The sequence below is a fragment of the Thunnus thynnus genome, chromosome 23 (genome assembly GCF_963924715.1).
Source record: "Thunnus thynnus chromosome 23, fThuThy2.1, whole genome shotgun sequence".
NCBI lineage: Eukaryota > Metazoa > Chordata > Actinopteri > Scombriformes > Scombridae > Thunnus > Thunnus thynnus.
Genome location: NC_089539.1, coordinates 23,874,239 through 23,901,829, shown reverse-complemented (window position 1 = coordinate 23,901,829; position 27,591 = coordinate 23,874,239). Strand labels below are relative to the sequence as shown.

Sequence of the window (27,591 nt, the reverse complement as noted above, 5' to 3'; positions counted from 1 at the left end):
AGTTCAGCTGATAGAGACGATCCACACAGACGCCACAAACAAGAGGAAGAATTATCCAAAAAGGGAACGTTTCTCTCAACTGAAACCACAGAAGAAGATCAGACACATCTAATGGAACTGTGAGGAACTAAAACCTGAATCTGAATCCATCCTCACAGATGGATTGTACCGGAGGACAAGCAAGTCAGATAAATCACAGATCAGCGCTGACTGACTGACTGGCGGCCATCTTGGAAAGACAGGCAGGTGTGTTTGAACAAATATGTCCGCTGCTGATCCGAGATGCAGAAACAACGACTTTGTTATATTAGTCATGTTGCAGTTTAGGTGTTTTCAGGTGAATTATGAAGGAATAAATCAGAAAATCTGCATGAAAACAACAACATTTCATAAAAGTTTGTTAATAATGCAAAAATAGTTTCATAAACACTTCAGGATTTTAGGAAATACTGATGTCATGGGTCCAGGTACAAACTTCAAAAACAGTTCATCGTAATACTTTAAGTCTTCCTATTAAGCATTTATAAGCAGTAAGCAAACATTTAATAAATGGTTTACATCACACTGAAATGTAGTTAAAATTACAGTCTTGGGCTGCAACTAATGATTTTTTTCATTATCGAGTATGTCAGAAAATGGTGAAAAATGTCAATCACTGTTTCCCAAAGCTCAAGATAATCCTCAAATGTCCCGACAACCAAAAGATATTCAGTTTACTGTCATAGAGGACTAAAGAAACCAGGAAATATTCACATTTAAGAAGCTGGAATCAGAGAATTTGTACATTTTTTTCTCTTAAAAAATGACTCAAAACAATTGATCAATTCTAAAAATAGTTGACGACTAATTGTTTTATCAAGTAATTGTTGCAGCTCTAATCACATCACCATCAAATGGAAATATTCTACATGTCTTGTGCATCATTTTATTCAGATTTCCCCAAAATTCAGCCTGGCAGTTGTCTAGAAACTTTGGGATCTCTGCAAGGCTGGTTTACCAACCAGGCAACTGCCCAGATGCCCCAGAAGCTCCAGGTTTACTCCACATTATTTGGGTCTACATAATCTGATTAATCACACTTTACAGTAGTAAATTAGCAGCAGTATAATCCAATCTAAACTCTGACAGGTCCTCCATCTTCCATCTTGTGGTCCTGGTCTTGAAGAGGGACTCTGTGTCAAAATCTAGTCTGAAGACTTTAATAGTTTTAGTTTATATTGAGCTCATTTGTTGTTAAATTGTGTTTTATTAAACTGCACACAGAAAACTGAGGGACAGGTCATATTACTCCATCATAGGAGTGCTGTGCGGCTGCAACCAGCTATTATTTTCTTTAAGAATCCATTGATTGTTCTGTGTCTAATGAAAATCATTGTTCCCTGAAGCCCAGGAGAACATATTCAGATGACTTGTTTTGTCAGAAAATCACACCATTCCATTTTCTGTGAATGGACTAACAGCTCTACAGTACTACCATGTATGGTGGGGTTCAATAGGGGCCCAACAAAGTTTTGCCGCTGGGCCCCACAGGAGGTTCATAGTCCTTCACTAATAGGAAATTCTGAGAGTTTGAACACAATTCGGACGAACTATGTGAGTTCAGAAATATGGAGCCGCTAGAGTGACTCAGCTAGTTTACAGAAATGTTTCTTGGAAAGTTCGATGCAAGTTGAGAGAAATAGAGACGACAATTTTCAAAGAGTGTACACAAAGTATATTTGAGATTTTACAAAACATCAAAAAAGGATATAATTGTTACATGGTTGGGTAGAAGTGGTGGAAAGTACATTTACTCAAGTAGTGCACTTTCGTGAATAAAATTTTTTGGTGTGGCATGTGTAGGCCACATTGCTGCATTAAGGCACCAACACCACTGAAGAGCTGAAAGTCAATTAAGCAATTAATTGATTAGAATAGACTTCATTTATTTTTATCAAGCACGTATACAAAACATCATCTGGTTCAAGCATCTCAAATATGAAATTTCTACTTTTCTCTTGTAATTTACAGTGTTATATTACTATTTATTAAATATTTGATGTTTGGGGGTTTTAGTGTGTAGGTCAGACAAAACAAATGTTTTAAACACTTCACATTGCTCTGAAAAAATGTGACAAAAAGTGATTTTCCACTTTTTCCTGACATTTTATTGTCAAAATGACTCATCTAAAACTACAAATAATTGTTGGTTGCAGTCTTAATTGCTAATAATACTGTGCTTTGCATAATTGTACTTTACTTGGTTATTACAATTTTATACTCCTTTATGGAGGCAACTATTGTAGTTTTTACTCCATTACACTTACTTGGTAGCTATAGTTACTTTAAGATTTTTAATACAAAACATAAAATCCACCTCTAAAATATAACACATCGTTCAGTGGACATCTCCCTTTTGTCTCTGTACTCTTACTCTGTAACTGAGTCCTTAAAGTTGTATTTTCTTTTTTTTTAAAGTTGAAAAAGTCTGACAGAGTTTACTTTACATTTACTTTTGATATGTAAGTATATTTTGCTGTTATTCTACTTAAGTAAGACTTTGAGTGCAGGACATTAACTTATAATGCAGTATTTTTAAATTTTTTTACATTTCTCTCATACTTTTACCTAAGTAAAGGATCTGCGCACTTCCTCAATAACTGTTGATTACAGTCTTATACGTAGATGGAAAGACCTTGAAAGAACTGATAAAATCATCACGACTGTGAATATATATAATAAATAACGTATATATAAATATATAAAGTTATTTGTCGGAAACCTCATTATCCTCTTTCTGATATTTGCTGAATCGTGAACTTTCCTGTAATTAACAGCTATACAGAAAGACTAAATACATTTTAGCATCTGACTTGCTGTGTACTCACGAAAAGACAATCATTTTCATAACAGAAGGTTACTCTACAATTAACTGGAACTAAGCACATATTTCTTTTAAAGAACCTTCAAGTTCCTTTCTAGTAAATCATCAGGAAGCTACTGTAAGGGACCTGTAAAATAAAGTTTTCCCAAATGATTCACACGTACTGTGTAGCTAAAAGGGTAAAGGGTTACGCTTTGATCTGTCAGAGGTTTTAACCTTGAACTTGGCATCAGTATCAGATCTGACTTTATTTCAACATCATAAACCTGTGTGCTTCCCTGTTTCTTCATCTATTACACCAATAGTGCAGTCCTGATATGCAGCTCTGTGGCGGAGCATAAGAAATATCCAAATTGACAGCAACATGCACCTCTTTTATAAGGAAAAAGTCAATATCTTACAGCTTGTTGAGGGAAATTTAATTTATATTATATAATGAGAGAAGTTGCAGGATTTCCCTTTTGTATTGTCATGTCAATTCACTGTTCAGGATATTTTTTAGTTCTTATATATTATTGTTTTTCTCTGCTTTAGTAATGTTCCGTTATTTTTAAATTGTCTTTAAAAGCTCTTTAAATTTATTCATCTTTGTTTCCTCAGCCCTGCAGCAGCAGCTCCAGCCGGGGCCCCTGCAGATCTCGCCTCGCTCCCTAGCCACAGTGCCTCCTGCTGGGCATCATGGAGCCTGGAGCCGGCCGGCTGCCCGTCCAGGTCCTGGGAGAGAATGAGGCGCTGCAGCAATTCTTCAGTGGTGAGCCCAAGATCAATCTCTTTACATCATGTCATCTGCTTATATTAACCAATATGTTTCAGCAAGGTTTCACGTGTTCTCAAGGATGTTTCAAAAGGTCTTAGGGAGGTTAAACAGGTTTCAAATAAGGTTCTGGTGGTCCTTGTGGAAGTTACAAGAGACCTTAAGGTAGGTCTAGTGGTCTTTGAGAGGGAAAAAGTGGTTCTTTGCGTGGTTTTAGTGGTCTTTACGGAAGTTCTGTCGGTTGTTGAGGAGTTTAATTTGGTTCTAGTTGTTTTATTTGTCCTTGGTGAGGTGGTGGCAGTGATTATTGAAGAGGTTCTAGCTGTGCTTAAGAGGTTTTAGGTGATCCTGAAAGCGACTCCAGTGGTATTTTAGGATGTTTACGTGGTCACTGAAATTGTTTGTTTTCCTTAGGGTGTTTCTGATGATTCTTGAGGTTTCATTGGTCTTTTGTTGAGGTTAATCTATCCCTGATAAGGTTTCAGTGGTCCTTAATGAGGTTCAAGCTATCCTTCAGGTGGTTCAAGGGGGATTTGAGGAGTATGTAGGACAGTAGTTCTCTAAAAAGTCATGGCATTTGCCCCAAACAATATCTACAACATGAAGTGCATTTTTCTTGTTATACATATTGCTGATGAGTTCCCGTCATGCGAATATAAAATTAGGTGGTTCCAGTGATCCTTGAGATCACAGTGGTCTTTGAGGTGGTTCTAGAGGTTCTTGAGTTGGTTGTACTGGTTCTTGGGGAGGTTCACTTTGTTCTTGAGGTGATACCGAGTCCTTGATGAAGTTCCAGGGGTCCTTTAGAAGGTTTGAGTAAAGTGGTCCTTAAGGTGATTCCAGAGGTTTTCGGAGGGTTAATGTGTCCTTGAGGTGGTTCTAGTGGTTCTTGAGGAGGTCCAGGGATACTTGGGGAAGCTGCAGTTGCCCATGAGGTGGTTCTAATGGTCATGGTCTTGACAAAGTTCCATGGGTCCTTAGAGATGTTCAAGTGGTACTATTGATCCTTAAAGAGGGCATTTCAGTGGTTCCTGAGGAGATGGCCCTTGAGGTAGTTCAAGTATCCTTGAAGAGGTTCTAGTTGACCATGAAGCAGATCAGTTGGTTCTTGAAGTGGTTTCAGTGATCCTTTAGGAGATCCTTGAGGAGGTTCCAAAAGAAGTTCAAGTGGTTCTCAAGTGATTTTGGAGGCTTTTGTAAAGTATTTCTGACAAAAAAGCACATTTGGAAGAAAAAAAATGAATAAATGAAAGTAGTATGTTCTCAACTGAAAATGTATAAAAAATCGCAAATCCAAAAATGAAAAAAGAATCAAATTCCTGAATTTATTCAATGACTTCTTTGAAACTCAAACTTTACAAGTGGCAGGATGTGCCAATGAAGTTCTCTGATTGGACATCTCTCAGATCCAATCACAGACTTGTTGACTCCTCGCAGTGACTATTTTTCAACAAAGGAGGTTTTTTTTCAATTACGCATCTCATTGTTTGTTCTGGTTATTCAACCATGAGAGTTTCATGTCCATCAAATTAAAATGCTGACATCAGCTGACATTAACAAGGGGACAAATGAATAGGACTGTTAGCTAAACTAATATATTGTAACTTCTGACCAACTCTCACAGAGTTTTTTAGTATTATTAACTTGTATTTTTAATTTGATCTGCATGTCATTTTAAATTATGCGACAATCAAAATCTCTCTCTGATTTTTTTTTTACAATAAAAACTCATCTAATACTGGCAGCAGGTAAACAGGCCACAGCAAACAGGTATGTTATCTAGTCCTTTATCTTTATCTGAATGTTAAGGTCAAGAATGGTTATTACATGATTACCATGTGCATGTGCGTGTGTGTGTGTGTGTGTGTGTGTGCAGGTCAGGATATGAGTGGTGTGTTGGATAGTTCTGTTGCTGTGGATACGAGCATCCTGGAGCAGTACCTCAGCAACGACATGGACCCTAACAACTTGTAAGAGTCACACACACAATGCAAATAAGAATAAAATAATAAATTCAAGTCACAGAGATGCCCCCTTCAACCTGTCTGAGTCCACTCCTGTCTGCTGAGAATCAATTCAGCCAATTATTGATTAGTTCACTGTCTACTAATAATGAATCATGGAAAAGACTTCCCTGAATGTAAATCCTCATTTTAACATCATATTTTAAAATTTTAGGTTTATTTACCCTGTAAATTATTTACGTTGTTGCAGAAGTAAAAAATGTTTATGTTTTTCAGCATTAAAGAGGAAATATGTAATCAAATGTAAAATGTGAGTGGTTAAAGACACAAAATAATAGTAGTAGAAGCAGTTAGAGTGGTAGCAGTAATATGTAATGTTATCCTCATTCCTGGACACAAATTGTTATACAACGCACACACATAAAAATAGCTTTGACCTAGTTGGTTATCTGAGTAAGGGTTGTAAATACAGAACGCCGTCGCTATTTGTCAGGTTCACAAGTCACTACTCAGGTCTCAAATGTTGTTCCTTTGTTTCTCCAAATTCTTTCCCAGCATGCTCCCTGAGTCTCCTCCTGACTCGAGCTCAGAGGCCTGTTCACCTGCACAGATACCAGGTAACCTACCTTCAACCACTTATTACAAGACTAGTTTCAATAAAGGATAGGGTTTTCCAGTCTGTCTTAAAACAGCAGTCAGGTGTCCATATGAACAGTGAAAGAGGTTTTCCTCGCTGTAATCATTCCTCCTGTTCATACTGGATATTAAAAGATCCCCTTCAAATGTGCTTTCAATGTAAGTGATGGAGGCCAAAATGATCATTTTATTGTCATTTAAAAGTCTCTGTGAAGCTTATATTCAGCTTCAGCAGTCTGAGTTGGTCTTATCAAGTGGATATCTGACACATTTACAGTCTTTTTAGCATCAAATTCCCTCTTTGTGTTTCCTCGGACAGTGTTTCCCCGTTGAGCTGCGGTGGAAGTATAGTGACAAAAAGTGGGACTTTGGCACTAAAAAGACTGTAACATTGAAAGATATCTGCTTGATTTGACTTATTTGGACAGCCGTCCTTTAGGTTCCTGAAAAGTGAGTTACTACTTTCATTGGTACTTGAGAAGGAAACAGTTTGTAACTTCTGTGTAAAAATATCTGCTTTAAGTGAAAAAAAATCCAAGAAAATATTTCTGAGCATATATAACTTTTCGCCATCAAGACGTTTGTAACTGCTGTTTAAAAAATTAATGTGTCATGACATTGAAAATTAGCTAATGAGGTAAAACTTTTGGCTAATTTACTGTACGTCTTTGATTGGTAGACTTCCACTACGAGCCTCCCTATTGGTCCAACCAGCAGATTGCCCGGCAAGTGTTCCAGCCGACGCCACGGCCTTCTGCCTCCTCGTCCTGTCGCTTTAAGGATCGAGGCTCCGCTGCCATCCACCCTGACCTGCTGACCCACGATCAGCTTCGCAGTCTAGGCCTCACTAACACTTACATCAAGCCTGGGACCTCACCTGCCCCACCTGTCCCACCTGCCCCACCTGCTCCACCTGACCCCCTGCACCAGCACAGTCACCACTCACCTGAACACATACATTACCTGAATCCAGAGAGCTGCTCACAGGTTTACACCCCGCCCACGCCTCCTTCACCGCCCCTGCCTCCATCAAACAGCTACACCATGCCATGTGCTGGTTCAGGCTTGGTTCCAGGTTTAGCCCCGCCCTCTTCGAGCTGTCGGCTGGGCTCCGCCTCCACACTACACACGTGGTATGCACACCTTCAGCATTGACAGTTTTGTGACTATTTGTCGTTACTAAGTCAGTTTTTGTACTTTTCACTCAGCTAAATTTGGCCGCCAACTGCTTAGCCTTTTGAATTATTTTCAGTTTTTGTTTAAACTTTAATGATACTACAGCTATTTGCATAAGAGGATAAAGAAAACATATTTGTGGAAAGAGCGTCTAAGATTCAAGCCTCTGCATGAACGTTCACATGGAAACAGTTGACGGACAACTGAGACATGCTGTCAACTTCCGTGGTATGCTACAGACCTCCAACTTTTTAAACAAGTCAAGGGTATCAACCATTAGTGATTTTAACTGTCTCTTTAAAACATTCAACGTACAGGACGGCCCATCGTGCTGTTAAGTTTGGTATCCACTCAGAAAGTGGAAAATAGTTAGGCTAGCTTGCTGATATTAGCACTGATTTCCACTAGACGTTACGTTTTATTAATTTAATATTTTGTATTATATAATTTTATAACTCCTGCTGAGTTTTTGGCTGCTCTTTCTGTGTTCATCCACTATTATAGAAAGAAGGTTAAATGAGTGTTAGTCTTGGTGATGGCAAATGATCAGACTGTGAAAACTCACCATAACAGGTAGTCATGTATCGTCAACACTTCGTACGTTCCTCTGTGAATCAACTCTCAACACCGTGTGACGTACAGAATGCTGAGGTTACAGACTCACCGTGCACAATTTTATGCATTGTCGGATTAACAGTCATTCATTCTAATGGAGGGTGAATGGCTGACAGTAATGGATTAGTGCCCCCTTGTGGCCAGTGGATGCTCTAGCCACCTAATTACAGATACCTTGGTTTATTCCAGATCTAGTAAGTAATATTTTGGCTTTATTAAGACAAAAGAAAACAATTTTAACTTATATTTTCTACCAGTAAAAATGTAATCATGTTTTATACTTGCAGTGTTTATGATGATTCTAGAGTAACATGCCATTTTTTTCAATCCAATCCTCCCAAAATGCTCATGATCACATACTGTACATACTAGCCATTTACCATTGTTGTACCATTACTCTAATCATTAGAACCAAGCTACACAAACCATTTTGGTCGTATTAAATATTGAAGGCTTTCCTCCATGTCTTGTGTCAGCAGAACAACAGAAACAGTTCACCAGAATAAGTTGTGCACATAACATAAATGCAGCTGAGCTGGTTGATTGCCTGTACTGACTGTTTTTAGTTCCCACCCACACAGATATTGCACCAATTAACATACCATACTCATCATTTGGTACCAATAATTCATGCTGCCTGGGAAACACTACTATAGGGTGCACTACTACTGCAGAAAAACATGTAAAAACTTAAATTGTAAATAGTAATTGCAATTTTGACCAAATTGGTACAGATGTCAAAACAAACACCAAGGAGACATATACTGATTCCTCAGCAAAACTTAATTTTAGCTTTAGTTTGTCTTTAATAACCGTATGGTAACAGTTGCGTATCTGGTAGAAATCACTTTAGGACTGTTAGGTAGTGTAGGTCATCCCCAGGAAATCAGAATTATCTTCAGTGGTCAAAAAATGATGGCTATCACATTTCCTGGTTTTACAATGAATTGTAATTATATCTGACATATTGAAATAAAAATGTTTCAGCTTACTGACAATCATCAAAATTTAACTGACAAACAGACAAAATATTGATTCAGTCGGTCAGTAATTGGCTGTGAATTCATCTGTCTTGTCCTGCTTCAGCTCCCTGGAAAGTAAAAAGAGAAGAAGGTCTGAGTCTGAGGAGCCTTCGGCAGGAGTCGACATGTCCTGCAGTGAAGGTGACGGGACTCGTGGTGGAGGGGGACTGAGTCTGGGATCCTTCCAACTGCTGACATGGGAACAGTACCAGCCAGGAGAGTGGAGCGCTCTGTACGACAGCAGCTACCAAACACTGTGAGAACAAAACCAAGCAAATAGATGTTGAATTTCTTTGTCTGGACCAAAGTGTTGGACAGAGTTCAATTTCAGCAGGAATGACTTTCATCCTGTGTCTCCAGGTCTCCTCCTGCCTACCATGTGGACACAGATAAAGGTTTCAACTACTCTGCAGTGGACGAGGCTTTCGTTTGCCAGAAGAAGAACCACTTCCAGGTCACAGTTCACATTGGTGTGGCCGCAGAGCCACGATACATCAGAACACCGAGTGGGCCGCAGGAGGTCGACCACTTCCGGATAAAAGTATTCGGGGTCAAGGTGCGTAGGAAGTGTCCTCACTCATTGACCAGAAAGTATGATTCAGAATCATGCACTCTGAACCAAAACTAGGATTTCCTTACATTTCCAGAAGTTATTTTGTTAAAGGAACAGTTCAGGAAATTTTCTTTGTTTTACCCAGTCTAAGAGAAGAGGATGGATATCAATTTCATCTGTGGATCTAGTGCAGAGATTGGTCAAAGACAGGTTGTGTTTAGCCTAACTTAGCACAAAGACCTGAACCCTCCAAATAAGGAGTGCAGAGTGTTGCCTTTCATGCTCTCTAAACATACCTCGGACCATGTGCTAACAGGGCAGGTATCATTCATCTGTGGATCTAGTGCAGAGATTGGTCAAAGACAGGTTGTGTTTAGCCTAGCTTAGCACAAAGACCTGAACCCTCCAAATAAGGAGTGCAGAGTGTTGCCTTTCACGCTCTCTAAACATACCTCGGACCATGTGCTAACAGGGCAGGTATCATTATCAAGTTACATTAAACTTAGTGAAATATTGCAACGATAAGCCGACTCAGTGCGAGTCCCGGAGCCGGGGAGAGCAGCATGTGAGCCAACTGTCAATCACAGCTGTCAATCAACGCCCAAATGGCAGACATTAAAGCTACTATAAGTCTTCAAATCTTATTAACAGAGCAATAATTTCCAAAATGACCACCAGCACACTTATTTGAGGGTCTGAATTTAGAGATTGAGACCATAATGACTCATTGAAAAAAGTATTGACTTAGTATTTGTGGAGAGGAGTTGAGGCTTTTTGAATGGGAGTCAGTTGGAGCAGCTAGCAGTTGTCGGTGGCACATTAAGGTCACAAGTCTTTGATGGACTGGTTTAGTTAAGGCTAGTCAACAAGATACACCTTCATGAAAATAATATTGATTTCCTCACAAGGGTAAGACATTTAAAAAGATGCTGTTTTACCAAAATGTCAAACTGATACTATCAGACTTCAGATCTGAAAAACTTCTGAATATTGTCACCATTGGGAAACACAACCTGCAGCGGGTGTTCAGTATCCTTTATCCTTCTACCTCTCCTCCACACAGCTAGAAGCTCCCACCAATCAGGTCACCATCGAGCAGTCTCAGCCCGATCGCAGCAAGAAACCCTTCCACCCTGTCAGGTAGGTAACAGTAGAAAAGTCCCCACACTCACCTGCAACCAGCTGTTTATAAGTTCAAACTCTGCCTAGTTTGGCCCAATTTGGGACTATCTCATCCATGGCATGGGAGACAGTCATGGATCTATACCAATAGGAAGAGGCTGTGTGCTGCCCCTTGTTGGAAGTGTCCAATTAGTCATCATCCTTGAAGTCATTTCTATTGTAAAAGCAAAATATACAGTTTGAAAACGGCACATTTGTGTGGCTTCAAGTATGTTTTCAAGTGTGGCTTCTTCCTTGCATCATTCTTGTGTGTCAAGCCAAAATTGACCCCTTGTGGCCAATGGGAGAAAAGCATCTGGTAACCTCATTAGTTACTGTTTCTATGCCTGTCATGCTTTCCGTTTAGTTGAATATGATAACAGTGGCAGATTTACCATCAAAATTCTTAGTAATATTTGAAAGAATATGTCTTTGATTTCAGATAGAAGTTGACAAGAGCAGCTTTTGCTCGCTCAAGTTGTTTCAGATAATGAAGCTAACATTGGCTTGATTGGCTTTTTTAAAATACCATCTACAGCTGACTTTTTTAAAAATGAGAACCTAGTAAAATATTCTAAAACATGCACTTGATGGCTGAATACAAAGACTAAGGATTTAGCTGCATGTTCCAAATTAAAAGTCAAAATCGTTGCCAGTTGATGATCAATGCAGAGAACATGTCAATGTTAAAAAATATGTAAAAAAAAAAGTATGTAGAGAAATCCAAACCTTACATACCTGCTGTACCTAGTTATGGTTGTTAAACTATGCTTGGACAATTGTTGTTCAGTGAACTGTAAATTGCTGAGAAACACATTTGCAGTATGTTTTTGCTCTAAAACATATTTGGACAAGCTACATAAAGGTGCTTCCTGTCTGATACCATTCAACACTGTCTATATTTCCTTCAGGGTCAGTTTGCCCAGCGGCAAAATCACCAAGGTGACGCTTGGCCGACTGCACTTCAGTGAGACGACGGCCAACAACATGAGGAAGAAAGGCAAACCCAACCCTGACCAGAGGTGTGTGTGAGTGTATGAATGAAAGAACAACAACAAGAGAGGAGCTACATGCTGACTATGTCTGTATGTTTGTGTAGATATTTTCAGATGGTGGTCGGTCTGTACGCTGTGGTAAAAGAGGAGACTTTCCTCCTGACAGCTTTGGTGTCGGAGAGAATCATCGTCAGGGTAACGACACTGATGTTCAATCAATAGACTATAAAACCTCCTTAGTGTAAATAATTAGCAGAAACACATAAATCCACATGTTTTTTCCTGCAGGCCTCTAACCCCGGTCAGTTTGAGACAGACGGGGACCCCCTGTGGCAGCGTGGGGCGGTGCAGGACGCGGTGGTCTGTCAGGGCCGAGTGGGCATCAACACCGACTCTCCTGACGAGGCATTGGTCGTCTGCGGCAACGCCAAGGTGATGGGCACCATCATACAGCCATCAGACTGCCGTGCCAAGCAGAACATACAGGAGGTAAGATGATAAAACAATATCACTTAAATAATTTATGACAGCAACTGATTGGAGGCCTCCATATTTGTTCATTTTATGCTCCACAATGGAGCCAAAAATACCTACTTTCTTTACAAAACATCAAAACAGTTGAACTTTTGTTTGACTGCATTGTAACATGACCAGACAAAATACTGTGAAAACCAATCAAATGTACTTTCATGCACCTACTGTCAGTATCAAAGATGTAAGAAAAGCTAAGAAATGATGGGAAGAAGATCTAGTAAGAGACTTGAGAGAATATACAAGGAAAATACAGACGCACTAGTTTATCACACAGATACAACAAGCTAAATATAATTTATAAATGACACCAAAATGTTGCAAAGGATGTGGGCTAGTGAAAAATATGCCGTAAACACAATCTGGGAAAATATAACTACAGAAATTGAAAAGAAAATATTGCAAAGCCCTTTATTTATTTATTTATTTTGTAGAATTTGTATTACTATTAATACTAGAATACCAAAGGTCATTAGTAAAATTGATGTATATTTACCTAAAATTTTAAGGATTTCTCCATTGAAACTTAAATTATGGTTACAGAAATCATGTCCATGCATCCATGACCGAAAAGAAAATGGGGAAAATTCAAACCATCGAGAGAATTACATTTAAGTTAAGAGAGAGAACATACATGCTTGAACTAAAGACCTAATAGCTTAAAAAAAAATTGTAAATGTGACTCTTGGCATCATCATGTATCACATAAGTTTATTTTTCAACTAAAAAATGTCCGGATCAATACATATCTTGGTCACAATTAGAAAAAAAAACATGCTTATCAAAAATGCTTGTTTGTATTACATTATGAGTTTATGTCAGAAAATCAATTAATATATAACACGTTATCAGCTTTTTATTAGTCTAGAATATCCAGCATATTGATTTTTAAACTCTTAGTGTGCTATCGAATTGTCTTGGACAAAGCAATTCAAATACTGACTTTGAAACACATATTTTAGATTGACTACAGTTCTTATTGAATTTGACTCATTATATCAAAATAATAAAACCTCTTCTGTCTGTTTGTCTTTCAGGTCGACTCTGAGCAGCAGCTGAAAAGAATCACTCAGATGAGAATCGTTGAGTTTGACTACAAACCAGAGTTTGCTTCCACCATGGGAATAGACCACACCCACCAGACAGGTAACTGACCACACTGTTAAAAATTAATATTAATATCCATGAGTGTGCGTTAGTGTTTACATTGTGATTCTTTTGAACAATAACAACATTACTGTCTGATCTTTTAGGTATATTAGCTCAGGAGGTGAAGGAGCTGCTGCCGTCAGCGGTGAAGGAGGTCGGAGACGTCACCTGTTCTGACGGAGAGAAGATTCCTAACTTCCTCATGGTGGACAAGGTATATTCTCCTCCCTCCATCATTTCTGCGTTATTTATCTGTGTTATTTTACCTTTATTTGATAATTTTGTTTGTATTAGAGACAATTAAAAGTTCAAACAGCAGAAAATGGCATGTTTTAAAGGTCAAATGTTTAGCAATGTATTAATAAATCAATAAATTAGCTGATTTAACCTAAAAAAAAACCCAGAAAAAACAGAGTGGAAACTTCAAAAATTAAAAAAAAAAAATCACAAAAAAGATTTTACACTTGACTGAGGTGGAAAAGTTAACATATCAATTAAAACGAAATGGAAACGTCACTGAAGAGCTGAAAACATCAGATCTGTGTGAAGCAATGAGGAGACTGTAACCTTCCTCAAATCAATACATGAAACAAACAGAAATGTCATATTTCCATCATGTTTTCAACATGGTTTTCCATCGTTTGAGCTTTGACTGCTGCTCTTTTAATGACGGTTTAACGGCACCGACTAGAGAATTAGCACCATCAACTGTTTATCTGCTAAGATTCACATAACGGCAGTGGATTGGAAAAAGCATTCATTTGAATTTTCTTTTGCTGATATTCTGGAATTTTGGTTAAAATTTGCGTTAAATTTGGATGGAAACCTGGCTACAATCTCTTTAAATCTACATACTATTTCAGGATAGAATCGCTCTGCTACACTTTTAGGTTTCTTTAATCAGTCTGAAAATGTCAACTGCATTGTTGATGTCATTGTTTAAAGAAGAAGATAGTACAACAATTTATTTTAGCATTGAGGTTAATTCTCAACTGCGGGGAACACATGTCTGTGATGATATTTAAGGTTCACTCACTAGCTTTTTCCTGTCCTTTCAATCATATTTCATAGTCTTTTTCAGCAAATGGAACTTGCTCAGGTGTCATCACATGAACTTCCATCCACATCCAATACTTAAGACAATTTGAAGAGATATTCCCCTCATAAACATGACTACATACTTAGGTTTTATGATGAGCAAATTCCATTTGCTAAAGAAGGTTGGGAAAAAGCTAGTAAGTAAACCTTGAGTTTACAATATATCATCACAAACATTATTTTTGTTGAAATTCAACAACTACAGTTACCAAGACTCTTAACAATTACAAGTTGTTATTTCTCGGTCCCAGCAGGATACATAACAGAGAGAAGCTGTCTACATGCCTCTGATGCCCTCTTCCTCTTCTTCCTCCTCTTCCTCCTGCAGGAGCAGATCTTCATGGAGAACGTCGGGGCAGTGCAGCAGCTGTCGAAGCTCACCGACAATCTGGAAAGTCGAATCAATGACCTGGAAGTGTGGAACCGCCGACTGGCCAAACTGAAGAGCCTGACGGGCAGCCTGCGCTCCACCGGGTACCTTCATCCATTCATACATCCATGTATTCATATATTCATCTCTCATTATAGATATCACCATTTACAGGGGTAATAGAAACACCTTGCAGTAATTTCCGGTCAGTGTTGGGTTTTCATTTATGGTGATGTTTAGCAAATGACAGATACCGATCTTGCACCTTCCAACTGACATGTATCAGAGGAAAAGGCTGTTAATAGCATTTAGCAGTCTATAGCTAGCTTAGCTTGCAAGGTTTAAAGATTAAAGAGCTTAAAGGTTTATCTGAAAATGTCAAGATTTGCCACTTTGGATACTGAATATTGTGGTCCTTTTTACTTCAATGCCAAACTGAGATCCAACCAGGAACTAAAGGAATTAGTTTTGTAACTCTGACTGGACTTTAAGTTTAGACGTCAGTATACTCCAACAGAACTGTTTGTCGGACGGTTGAACAGCTTTCTGATGTCTGATTTGTATTTGATTTTTCTTTAAATTTTGGTAACTTTCCAAAACTGTCAGTCCAACATTTACACCCACTTCACGCAGTGATTGGCCAGCTGTGTGGAGGTGAGAAAGTAAAAGTGTACAAACGACTGCAACATGATAAATTCCTTCCAGCATAGACTGTCTGAAAATGCACGTTGTTATCTCCATATTCACATTACTGAGTGTCCCCCCTCTCTATGACAGCCAACTTTTTACCTCACCTTATAACTGTTTAATGGTTTAGAACAGCTATAAACACTTTTGCCTTCCAACATGGTTGGATATCACGTCATACAAAGTGGTTCTTTTCTTGCATAATCCAACCTTTAGTCTCTAATCCTCTCATATAAAAATCATGTACATTAGCGGATGAGGTAGCATTGTAGAATAAAACTGGCTGAGGTAAGAGTGGAGAACTTTTTTAAGATGTTTATGTAAGTGCAGTTCAGGTTTTACTGTATGCAGTGCTGTGGAAATGTACTGATGAAGTGAATGAATGTGTGTGTGTGTGTATGTTGCATAATGGTGGAATTACTGTGTTATCAGTGCATCAGTGCAAATCACAGTTCAAGGACAAACTGAAGGCTACTGTGTGAAGACATCCTCCAGTTTTAACAGACTGGTCTATTGCTGTGCTTTAGTTTGACAGTTTGGCCCCCCCTCTGTGGCTTGTTGAAAGGCATTGTGGGAAATGTAGGCAAAGAAAACAACATAACGGAGGCTGCAATAAAGTTGGTTCACTCCTTCAAAACAACATCTGAACTGTGCTTTCAAGTGTTGATAGTTTATTGATACAATTATTATGTTATCTGTTCATTATTGGTTAAAGCTCCTCAAAAACCATTTTAATACATTATTTTTATAATGTTGCCATGTAGGAATTACATTAAAATAATTTATATTATAGTGTCTGTAATAGTAAATTATTTATTATTATTGGCTTTCTGCTTTGTTGCTGTATAATTTAGTACAAGGTGCTGTTTTCTTTTTTATAACTTGCTTTCTTTTGTTGTTCAGCAGCTGGTTTTGCTGAATCTGTGCTGCTGAGTATTTGTCTGCTCATTTTCTGGACTTTATTTGACTGTTCTACGATTATGTTCTTTTTGTTGTATTTTTGTAAACTTATGTGACTAGTTGTGTTGCAGTTCAAGAAATTATTTTTCAAACTCTCAAAATAATGGAAATTGTTTGGAATTGTCCACCACCGCTTTTGAAATTTGGTAAACAAAAACAAAAAAAAATCCATCTATCAGTGATTTCCAAATAAATGTGAATTTTGTGTTTTCTCCAAAAGGATACCCAGGAAACCCAGCAGTGTGTCGATGACGCAGAGTCCTGACACATGTAAGACTGGGACAGTTCAGAAGGAAGGCTGGAGTCAGAAGTACTGCCACTGTCTGCGACATAAAGTCTTCCAGGCCAGTGTCTTCACCCTGCTGGCCACCATGGCTTTGTGGTGAGGCATGATGCCACTTCCTGTTGTTCTACATAGTGACAATATAAGAAATGTAGGAATTTAAAACAGTTATGGTGTGTTTGTCTGTATGTGCAGCGTCATCTCCATCACCGCTCTGTACCTACTGAATTTGAAGGAGGAAGACCTTGGCGCCTTTCCTGGCAACAGGTAAACAACTGAGCCTTTTCACTGTCCAAATACAAAACACAAAGTACCATTTATAATCCATTTAGTTACAGCCTGGCAATCACCAAATAAAACCTAGCAACCACTGAATATTCCTGAGCAAAAACCTAGCAACACTCTTACAACCATTCACAGTGTCTTAGCGACCCCATAGTAACACCACAGAAACCTTTCCCATTGGACCAGCCCAGTAACACCCGACCATTACCTTTATAACCTCAGAGTAACACTTAAGTAACCACATAAAATAGCCTAGAAACACCCTGTAACACTCTAGCAACTTCCTAGTGACCACTGACATTCACCTGGCAAACACCTAGTAACACTTTACCAATATTATTCTTCTTTTAACCAATAACCAGTCACTTGGCAATCACCTATTTACACCATACCATTAGTATTCCCATTGTCACTTCTGATAACCGCTTGGCAACCACATAGTAACATCCTATCAATAGTATTCCCATTGTAACCACTAACAGTCACCTGGCAACCATCTAATAACACCATTCTGACAGTTGACCCCCCAAATCAATCCTTAGCAACCAATGATTGTCCTATTGGACCCACCAATAACATCCTACCGTCCCCTTTGTAACCTCAGAGTAACTCTCTAGTAACAACATACAGTCCTCGACTTTGACCACCTCTAAATCCAGGTAAAAACTTTTATGATTATGTTCTGCACTGCCTTTGACTGACCTTTTTCTTTACCTATCTTCTTTTATCTTTTAAAATTGCTTTAATGCATTATGTAAAGCGCTTAAAATCGCCTTTTAGCAACATTCTTGCAACCACTGACTTTGCTGTTTTGTGGCAACCGGCACGTAACACCCTCACAACTACCAAGTAACATCATAGTAACCAGTGAGTCACTTTACAATCACCCAGTAACACTCTACTATTAGTATTCCTTTGTGTAACCTCCTCCTACCTGGCATCCCTTTAGTAACACCTTACCATTAGTATTTCCTTCAACCTCAGAGTAACTTCCACAGACACAGTCTCCTTGCAACACCCTAGCAACAGTCACTTGGCAACCTCCCTATCAAACCACTGGTAGTTCCTTAGCAACCACATGGTAACACTATTATAAACCCTTTCCCCTCTCTGAAATTTTAAACACAGATGTTATCGGTGTAGTTTATTTGCTAATTTTGGTTAGCTTGTTAGTCACCGGCTCAAAGGCTGCCTGTGACATTTACAGACTTGTCTTCTAATGACATAATGACTGAGTTGCAACAGTGTTCTGTGTGGCGTTGTTTGTGCTGATTGTTGTTTCTGTCTGTTAGTAACAACAGCATGGTTCCTCTGCACACTACAGCCTGGAGCAGCACAGGTAAACTTCAGCCTTACAACACTGACTGTGTTTACATAGAGGATGTAAAGTTCATGTTTATAAGTATAGTCGAGCAGTCAACAGGTGTCAGACTGCAGCAAAATCCAAAGTATCCTGTTTGCATGGATTCAGTATAATCCCGAGTCCAAAGTGATGTCAGATAACCACTGAGCATTTAAAAATAGCCACTGATTAATGACTGGATTGATTCATTCATTCACATACTGACTACTGCTAACTTGTGTTTCATATCATAGAAGATTAAAGCCACTTGTAAATTCTGAGATTAATCCCATAAATGTGAGCAAATTCCAGCTTCTATCTCAAAGTTACAGTTTCACCTAAACTATTAGCATCAATGCCAACTGTAAAAAATAAAATAAACTGGTTTCAGTAGCTATTTTTTATCATTTTAACTCTCACTTCTCTTCTGCAGTCCCGCCAACCAGCCCACCAGGCCCCTGGCCCCCAGACGTGGACTTCTGTGACCTGCTGTACTGTGACCAGGTGTACTGCTGCTCTTCACCAGCAGAGAGCAGCACTGAATCCAACATCACCATCACTGAATCAGCTGGAGCAGAGGAGTCTGATCTTGCAGGTAACAGCAGCTCACTGACCTACATGCTTGTTGACATTAATGTATACACATAAATACAAAGAAAGAAAGACAGTCACTGATTTCTGTTTTAATGTTTGGTGTGTTTTTTTCCCTGCAGACAAAAGAAAAGAAAAACTTTATCACAAGCTTAAAGATGACAGAGACTGTGAGTGTTTACTTTCCACATCTTTTAAAATAAACGACCACATTGACCCTTTGACAGATCATTGTGTTCAGTAGATATGAAGAGGCAGAGACTGATGGATGCCATCCTGTAGCTTCAGCTCTCGCCAACAACAACTACAAACCAGATTGGGATGAAATTTGATGTGATGCCCTGAAGTTTTCTCTCATACCACCATCAGACCAATATTACCCAGAATTAAAATTAAAAGCTAAAATGATAAATGATTATTATATACCATCATACTTACCTCTCAGAATAATTAAGTCATAATTACATGTTAAAAATAAAAGTTTCTGATCAAATTCAACACAAGCAACCTCTGAGGGCAGCTAGTGGGGCTTTAGACTGTAAGTTTAAAAGTAAAATAAATGAAAACAACTTTACATTTATAATGAGAGCTGAGCTTCAGGGAAAGAGCTCTGTTATGTTGGTGTGAGGACAGAGACTGGACTGATGAAAACAGAGATTGACAGAAGAATAATTGGCACCAACAGTCATTTTTAAAGCAAAAATAGTGAAAAAATGCTTAATATTCTCAGCTTTCAGCTTCTCTAAAAGCAGGATTTGCTTCTTCTCTGTCATATATAATAGTGAGCTGAACACCTTTTGGCTTTTAGTCAGACAAAATAAGACATTTGAAGACGTCACCATGGCCTCTGTGTAGTTGGGATTGGCATTTTGACGATGAAAATAATTGTTAGTTGCAGCCCTGAAGCACTGGAAAACACAGCATTATATTTAAATGTGTTCTTCTTTCTCCCTGTCAGGGACAAACACCACCATGAATTATTTCATGATCAAAGAAAATCAGCAGATAATTGACAGCAGATACTGTCTAAGAGACAAATGTGGGTAAGTAAGAAAAGAAACACACTGGAAATGTAGGACAGGACAGAAAAATATCTCCTCAAGTACAACACAACTCTGAAAGAATAAAATTTTTTTAAAAAAAATACATTTTTAAGATAAATAAATCAATAAAATTATAATAAAACAGTGAGCTTTTAAAAGAAATATACATGTCCATGCCCTGTTTTTATTATAATTTTATTGATTTATTTATCTGAAAAATTTATTTTTTTTATTATCATTCTTTCAGAGTTGCATTGTCTCCTTGGCTTATAGACACCAGCCACTCTATATACAGGTTGACCCCTCTTGTTTCCATGATGGGTGGGGGTGGGAATGAGGAGTTTGAGTTGGTTTGCTTTTTAAATTTAATTTCAGATTTCTGTCTTTACACTGAAAATAAACTTTACGTTTTTCCTGCTGAAGCCAGTTGGGACAGCTCAGACTTTTCATTGAAACTCTCAACAAGTTTACCGGTGTAATTGTGGCCTGAAAGTTCTGAAAAGTCACTAATTAGCAAGAGTCAGTTTGAATCACATACAGAGAAAGTTGTCTGATCAAAATAATGCATATTTTTCCTCTTGATTCCTCTTGGAGGACTGATTGATCTCTTTGTGTTTCCTTTAGGCCAGGTAGATACATCTTCAGAGTTCCCATCAGCCAGTTTGTCCCAGTCAACATGAGAGTCACCCTGCTCATGAAGTAAGTACTGACTGACCCACCGCTAATAATACAAATAAACATTCACGTATATAAAAACACACTTTTACCTACAGTACAACATACTCAGCTATATGTGAATTTAAAGTAAACAATCACTTCTGCAGGAGAGGTAGTACAGTGAAAGATTGCGTCTCTCCTAAAAAAAAAAGTTGAGACTGAATGAAAAATTTTAACCCTTTCAGATCACATCCCTAATCGTATAGTGCACCTTTTTCACAATATATGCCAAAAAAATGCAAAAAAAAATCAATTTCTTGGTATTCTTATATAAAAATTCAACTGACAGCAGTGATCATAACTCATAATTTAGCTAACATCGTCATCTATCGGCTTACAGGGTTTATGATATCCTGTTATAAGATACTGTACAATACATTCATTTCTTGTAAACATTGGCATTTTTTAAAATTAAATTAGCATAGAATTGGGACGCAGTAAGAGCTAGTATATGCTCACTTAACCATAGCTGTGTGGTTGCTAATGCAGCTTATTAGAACACTAGCTAACATAGCTAGTTGAAATCACCGTTAGCATGCTATCATTAGCATGAGTGAGTTTGCTAGTTGATGCTCCTGCCGGCTCGTTAGCTTGCTGACAGTTTGTGTTAGCTGAGCTCCTTTTTCTCAAGAGTGTTTTTTGTGTACAAACTAAAGCTAAAGACATAAATGAAAAATGATCTCATTTAAATATATATTTATTTCTGTGTAGTTCTACAGAGCTGCTGGTGGTCCATCTGTGTAGTTTTGATGAGTCAGTGGCCTGCTCTGCTGTGTTGGATATAAACACTGTGACTGGGAGCAGATACCCCTCAAACACACAGGTAAATATTAACTTTCACCTACAATACAAAATACAGTGTACTCGGTGCTTATTTACTATAATATATATATATATATATATACAATAAAAAAAAATTAAAAATTCTCCTCAGTTTCTTATTACATCAAGTAAATGTTCCTTTTAACAGGATATTTTAATGTTACAATGACAATTTTTTCTTGTAATTACTACCAAATAATTCACTTTACAAGAAACTTGTAAACAACACTTGTTTTAACAACATTATAATTTTATCTTGTTATATCATGAAATTTTTCTCATTATTACACAATAACAACATATCTCATTATATGAAGAAAGTTTTCGCATATTAACAAGTTCCTTATTGTTATAACATGTTATTTTAATGTTATAATGACATATTTTTCACTTTTATTAGAAACCTTTCTTGTTACAACAAGATTATGAAAGTTTTCTCATTATTGCACAATAACAACAAATCTTATTATACAGTATGAAGAAAATATCAGATTAACAAGTGCCTTTTAACATTATAACAAGATATTTTCACCCTTTACTGATTTATTTTCTTGTTATTACTATCAAATTATTCCATTTTACAAGAAAATTTTCTTATTATACTAACATATCTTGTAATGTCATGAAGCTTTTATCATTATTACACAATAACAAAGTATCTCATTATATGAAGAAAAATATTTCTACCTCCTAATGACAAATGTTTCTCGTTATTACTACCACATTTTTCCCTTCTCTTGTTATAACCAACACATTTAATTGTGTTGGTTATAAATATTTCTCATTATTACACAATGCAATCATATCTCATTAAAACAAGAAATGTTTTTACATTTACATGACATACAGACAGATTTCATTAAAACATTAAACTTTTCTTCTTACAATATGATAAGTTTGAGTGTCGTTATAACCAGAAATTTCCATTTATTGTAAAAACAAGAAAGATCCAGTCAATACCTAAAGACAAGACATCAGTTAGAAAAACTGATAATAGTTTAATTAAGTTTTATTTTATGTTTGGGAGGATACACTGAGAAAGTATCATCCATTTATTCATCCGTTATCTATACCCACTTAATCCGTGCAGGGTTAATGCAGGTTTATCTGGCTCCCTGTGGTTCTATGAAGTTCGGATGGAGTAAATATTCACGTGTTTTTGTCTCTATTGGCGTTCGTACATTGTTTTTGTCTATTTGTGTCTCAATGTGTGTTGGTTTGAGGGTCAGTGAGGTTCCAGTCTACTAACTCAGTTACCATTACAGTTAATAATGCAGGATGTGTGGGGAAACACTGATGAATAATGGATATCTGGCAGGGTTTCCCTCACATCAGGATGACAACATGCTAATCACAGCCACACTCACACTAATCCAGTACATGTACACCAATCAGCATGTTACTGGAACGTAGAGAACACAGAAGAGACTGTATACTAGACAAACCACACTCGTATAATGGGTATTTTAGGCTCATTTGATTGGTCGTTTTTGCCGTTGTGCTTTAATCATGATTCCAAATGGTTTTGTCTGTCCCAGTTCCTGCTAAAAGTGCAGATTGTATTTTTATTTTACAAATACTTCTTGGGGACAGAGCTGCCCAGAAGCTAAAGCGATTCAGCATGTGAATATTTTTAAGTCCAACTGAAATTAAATTGTATTTTGTTTTCTACTACAGCAGCATATCTGCTCTGTAAATCACTTGTCCTGTGTTCTCCTTTAAGAGAAAATCAGACACCAAAAGAGAGAATTTTATATTTAAAAAACTTTCAGTTTCAAGATGAAGCCACATAATTTTACATTAATTCAGTGGAATACTATTATTTGTCTACATACCTGGAGTCCTAATTTCCATACAGCAAATCAAATGTTGCATAATGCGATGATGTCGTTCTATCATAGGCAGAGCAGACGGTCACACTGAGCCTGACAGCATCCTGCTACACAATAAAAGAGCCACAGACTCTGAACAACAACCCACATTAGCTTTCCTGCTAAAGTCTTCTTCTTATCTAACTTACAAACATGAACACACATCTTGTCCTGCACCTTAGTTTGTTGAAAGAGCCATCAAACAAACATTCACCGGGGAAAAGTACACCGCTAATGTAGGTCAGCAGGCTAGATAGCTAACTAGCTGCTCAGCTGCAGCACATTAAACAGCATGTAAACATACCTGCAACTGTCACTTTGGATATATTAGATGCTGGTTTGATCGTTACAATTCAAAATCCCGACAGTCTGTCGATGCTTTGTAGCTACAGCACTTTATTCACTTTGTCTCCATTCTGCATGTTGTAACACCAGCCTGCTAGCTAATGTCAATCAAACACAGACATTGACACTTGATATTATCCCCAAAGACCTTTTTTCTTCCTTTTAATAATAAAAAACTATACGTTTAAAAAACTAATTGACATTATTTTTGACTGCAAAAAGAGATGACTGAATGTGATTTCAGTTGGACTTTGAATGCCTTTACCTTTATTTGATGTCATGAAGAAGAAGCTAATGCTGTGTATTGTGATATTTATTTAGAGTTGAATTGAAATTAACAGCAGTTTAAGTGTTCCTCTTTAAATCCAAAGAGGCACTATGCAGAATTTGCATCATATCACCGCCAAGTGGGGAAAACTGTTCATGTTAGCCTCCGACTTGTAATTCCTGAGTCAGAGATGTCAGAAATTTCTCACAGCTATGATATCTCCCACTTGGTGAAAATAACAACAGAAGTGTCATCCATCATTACTGGCAGTTATGTCACAAAAAAATCCAATATTAGCAATAATAGAATCAATTCAGTTAACAAACCACTACAAATATGTACTGTAACAAAAGGATGTTTATCTAGCAGGCTAGCAGAGGACATAACTAACGCTCAAGTGGAGATAACGGGAGGTTTTTCTTTTTATAGGAAAATGGGCTTTTGTCGGACAAGCCTTCAACTGATCTTTGTGGTTTGGTATTTCTCTGTTTGTCTGTCTCTGCAGGGAGAACACGAATGGCCTCTCCATGTGGCTCGTCTTTATCGCAGCTCTTATCACTTTCGCACTGCAGTGGCCGTAAGGAAATTATTTTTCTCTTTCTTTTGTCTTCCTTTCATGAGACGTAACACACAATGACCTCCTTGGATTTATAATCAGTTGTCTGTTGATGTTTTGAAACTCATCATAGTTCACGTGTTAGTTTTAAAGCATCAGTGGTGAGATTTTGTATTTAAAATAAAAGAAAATCACACTGCAACTTAAATAGTCCCCAAATGAATGCACAATTTCCTCCTGTTTTAGTCATTTTTGCTTAAAACGACAGTGACCAGCTATTCTAGGAAATTACTGAGCCTGTTTTTTAAATCAAACTATATATTTGTGAGATGTTTTTTTAAAAAAAATACATCTTAAGTAGGAACCAATTTGTTTGGAGCCATTAGCCAGATGTTTGTTTGAGCAAATTTTAACCAAATTTCCAGAAAATTCGATTTAGTGTGTGTTTACTACTATTGTGTGAATATTTGAAGATAACAGATGGTGGTGCTGATTTTCCAGTTACTGCCATTTAATCATTGTAGAAGAAGAAGACACAAGATGATGTCATTAAAAGAGCTCAAACAATGGAAAACCATGTGGAAAACATGGTGGAAATATGACATTTATGTTTGTTTCCTGTATTAATTTGAGGAAAGTTACAGTCTCCTCATCGCTCCACACAGATCTGATGTTTTCAGCTCTTCAGTGATGTTTAAGTCACATGATTCATGTGCGTCATCATCGCATTTTGCTTTTATGCGCAAATTGGAAAGCTGAATAAAAACGAGTGGATGGAAACGCACCTACTGACAGAGTAGGAAAAAGAGAGTATTAGGAGACAAACTAACATATTGTTGGTTTTGGTCTTTTCATTTGATTAGATGATAATAGAAAAAATACAGAAACACACCAGCATTGTCCCTAATCTTCCAGTACGGTTGGCCAAAGATAATTTAAAAATTGTGCTTTTATTTTGTAGTATTTATTCATATTTTCTTTTAACTGTCTCTCTAGGGTCAAGCAGACTGCGATACTGACCATCACTTCCGGGGGGCGCTCTTCACCGACTACCACTTCCACTTCTACCGACGCTGCACAGACTAGTAAACACATTTACAAAGACAGAAATTAATATTTGCATTTCACACTTTCCCACACGAATACAATAATCTGAAACACCGACACAGAGATATATCATCACTTCCTGCTTTTATTTACTTAAATTTTTGTGGTATCTTTATATTTTTCCTGCTTCGTTAGAGAGAGTACAGGTCGTAAAGACGCAGACCAACAGAGCGACGTCACAATAATTCATTTCATCAGCATCCTGCCTTCAAAGATGAATCAAAGACTTATTTTCTGCACTTCAGACAGAGAAGTTATTGTGGTAATTATGTACAGGAATCAGTAAATGGAACTCAGATACTGATTTTATTCATTTTTTAAGGATGTTAACATGATTCATTTACCTGAAAATTTGAAAACTGGCTAATTAAGTGGTACTCCTTTCTGTTGGTCTTTGGTTTTTAGTTATTATGAAGTTTGTAGATTTTTGCTGTAAAATACTTATGCTTATGGAAGAGGACTACATCTATGTGTATCTAAAATAATGTGAATTTTTAGATTACCCTCTCAATTTCAAGAAGAACTTTGAGAATTACATCACAATTCAACAAGATTCTGACATTTTCCTAAAATTCTGAAATTAAACTCAATGTTTACTGAAATTGAAAACTAACAAAATTAAATCATAATTCTGGAAATTGATTTTCTTATCTGAATTTGATCACAAAACCACACTGAATTACAAAATATTTAAAACCACAATGTACTCATGTTAAAAGAAAATTGAAAAGCCTCCTATAAACTAAGAACAGTGGTCTGCCTGGTGCACGATGTTAAAATTGCTTGTTAAAATAATAATATTGATGTGGTTTGAGTCATTTCTGAGTGTGAAACTGTGAAATGAATCTTTTCTATGAGCTGAACTGAATGTGACTCCTGACTGCTCTACTTCATGTGAAATGAAAGCTAATAAACAGTGAGGTCAAAAAGTTGAATAAAATGTTTAAAAAATGTATCTCATCTTTGTGAAACTTTTTTTTTTTACTTTAACATTTTGACATGAAACATTTTTACAGTGTAGCGATTAGTGATTGGAAGTCACGTGACTTTCATCTTGACTTTGACCTAAACACCAATGTCTTGTGACTTTACTTTTTTGCTTGAGTGGGGTTTTTTTGGAATTACTTCATGAACTCCCAAAGCCCAGAGATGAAAAATTATGTTTTTAAAATTGTGCAGCAAATCAGCTCAACATTTACCTGACAATTGATATAGTTTCAGTCAATCCAACAGCATCCAATCATGTTCAAGAAGGAGGGAAAAGATTGGACTAGCTGACAGATAACATCTCATCACATAGGCATTGAAAACTATGGTAAAATAAAAATAAAAAAGCAGAAAGGACAGTTAGCTAATGCTGGCTTTAATCTTTTTTGTGCTAGTGTGGTATAATTTTATAAGACTTATGATGTGCTGAGAGAAAGACAAAATGCAATGCAAATGATTACTGTCAAGATGATAAGCATTAGGTAGAAGTGTGTTGAATTATTATGATATTGTATGTATACCTCACAGAAACTTGTGATTGATATATGGGCACAAAGTATGTTAAAGATAATCTCACTTAGTGCACTGGATAAAATTGTAAGTGTATAAGTGTATAACCTCAGGAAAGGATTGAGAAATAAGGGTGTAAAGTGGCAAGAATAACTTGCAAAAGTAAAGCCAGAAGAAGAATTGGAAATAATGGTGTAAAATGACCCTGAACAGTTATAAAAATAAAAGAGCAGTTCATGTCCAGTTCAGCCCGAAACCTATTTTTGGGACTTTGGGTCTGCAACAGGTGATGTAAAGAGGTTATAATGCTGTAATTGGCTAGTATGAAGA

General features: G+C 37.2%; 1 protein-coding gene across 1 annotated transcript; it reads left to right on the top strand.

Annotated features, from left to right (window-relative positions):
* LOC137175927 (myelin regulatory factor-like protein) lies at positions 1-26,719 on the top strand. The gene is made up of 25 exons (XM_067581865.1): positions 1-246; positions 3,464-3,614; positions 5,494-5,587; positions 6,137-6,198; positions 6,897-7,350; positions 9,095-9,286; positions 9,391-9,586; positions 10,647-10,723; positions 11,656-11,766; positions 11,844-11,934; positions 12,028-12,228; positions 13,308-13,416; positions 13,524-13,633; positions 14,846-14,991; positions 16,755-16,916; positions 17,013-17,084; positions 18,395-18,441; positions 18,878-19,039; positions 19,158-19,205; positions 19,994-20,078; positions 20,703-20,777; positions 21,507-21,618; positions 24,607-24,678; positions 25,654-25,742; positions 25,900-26,719. Coding segments are annotated over exons 2-25 (2,841 nt in total). The 5' UTR covers positions 1-246; positions 3,464-3,541; the 3' UTR covers positions 25,901-26,719.
* Positions 26,720-27,591: the final 872 nt, after the last annotated feature.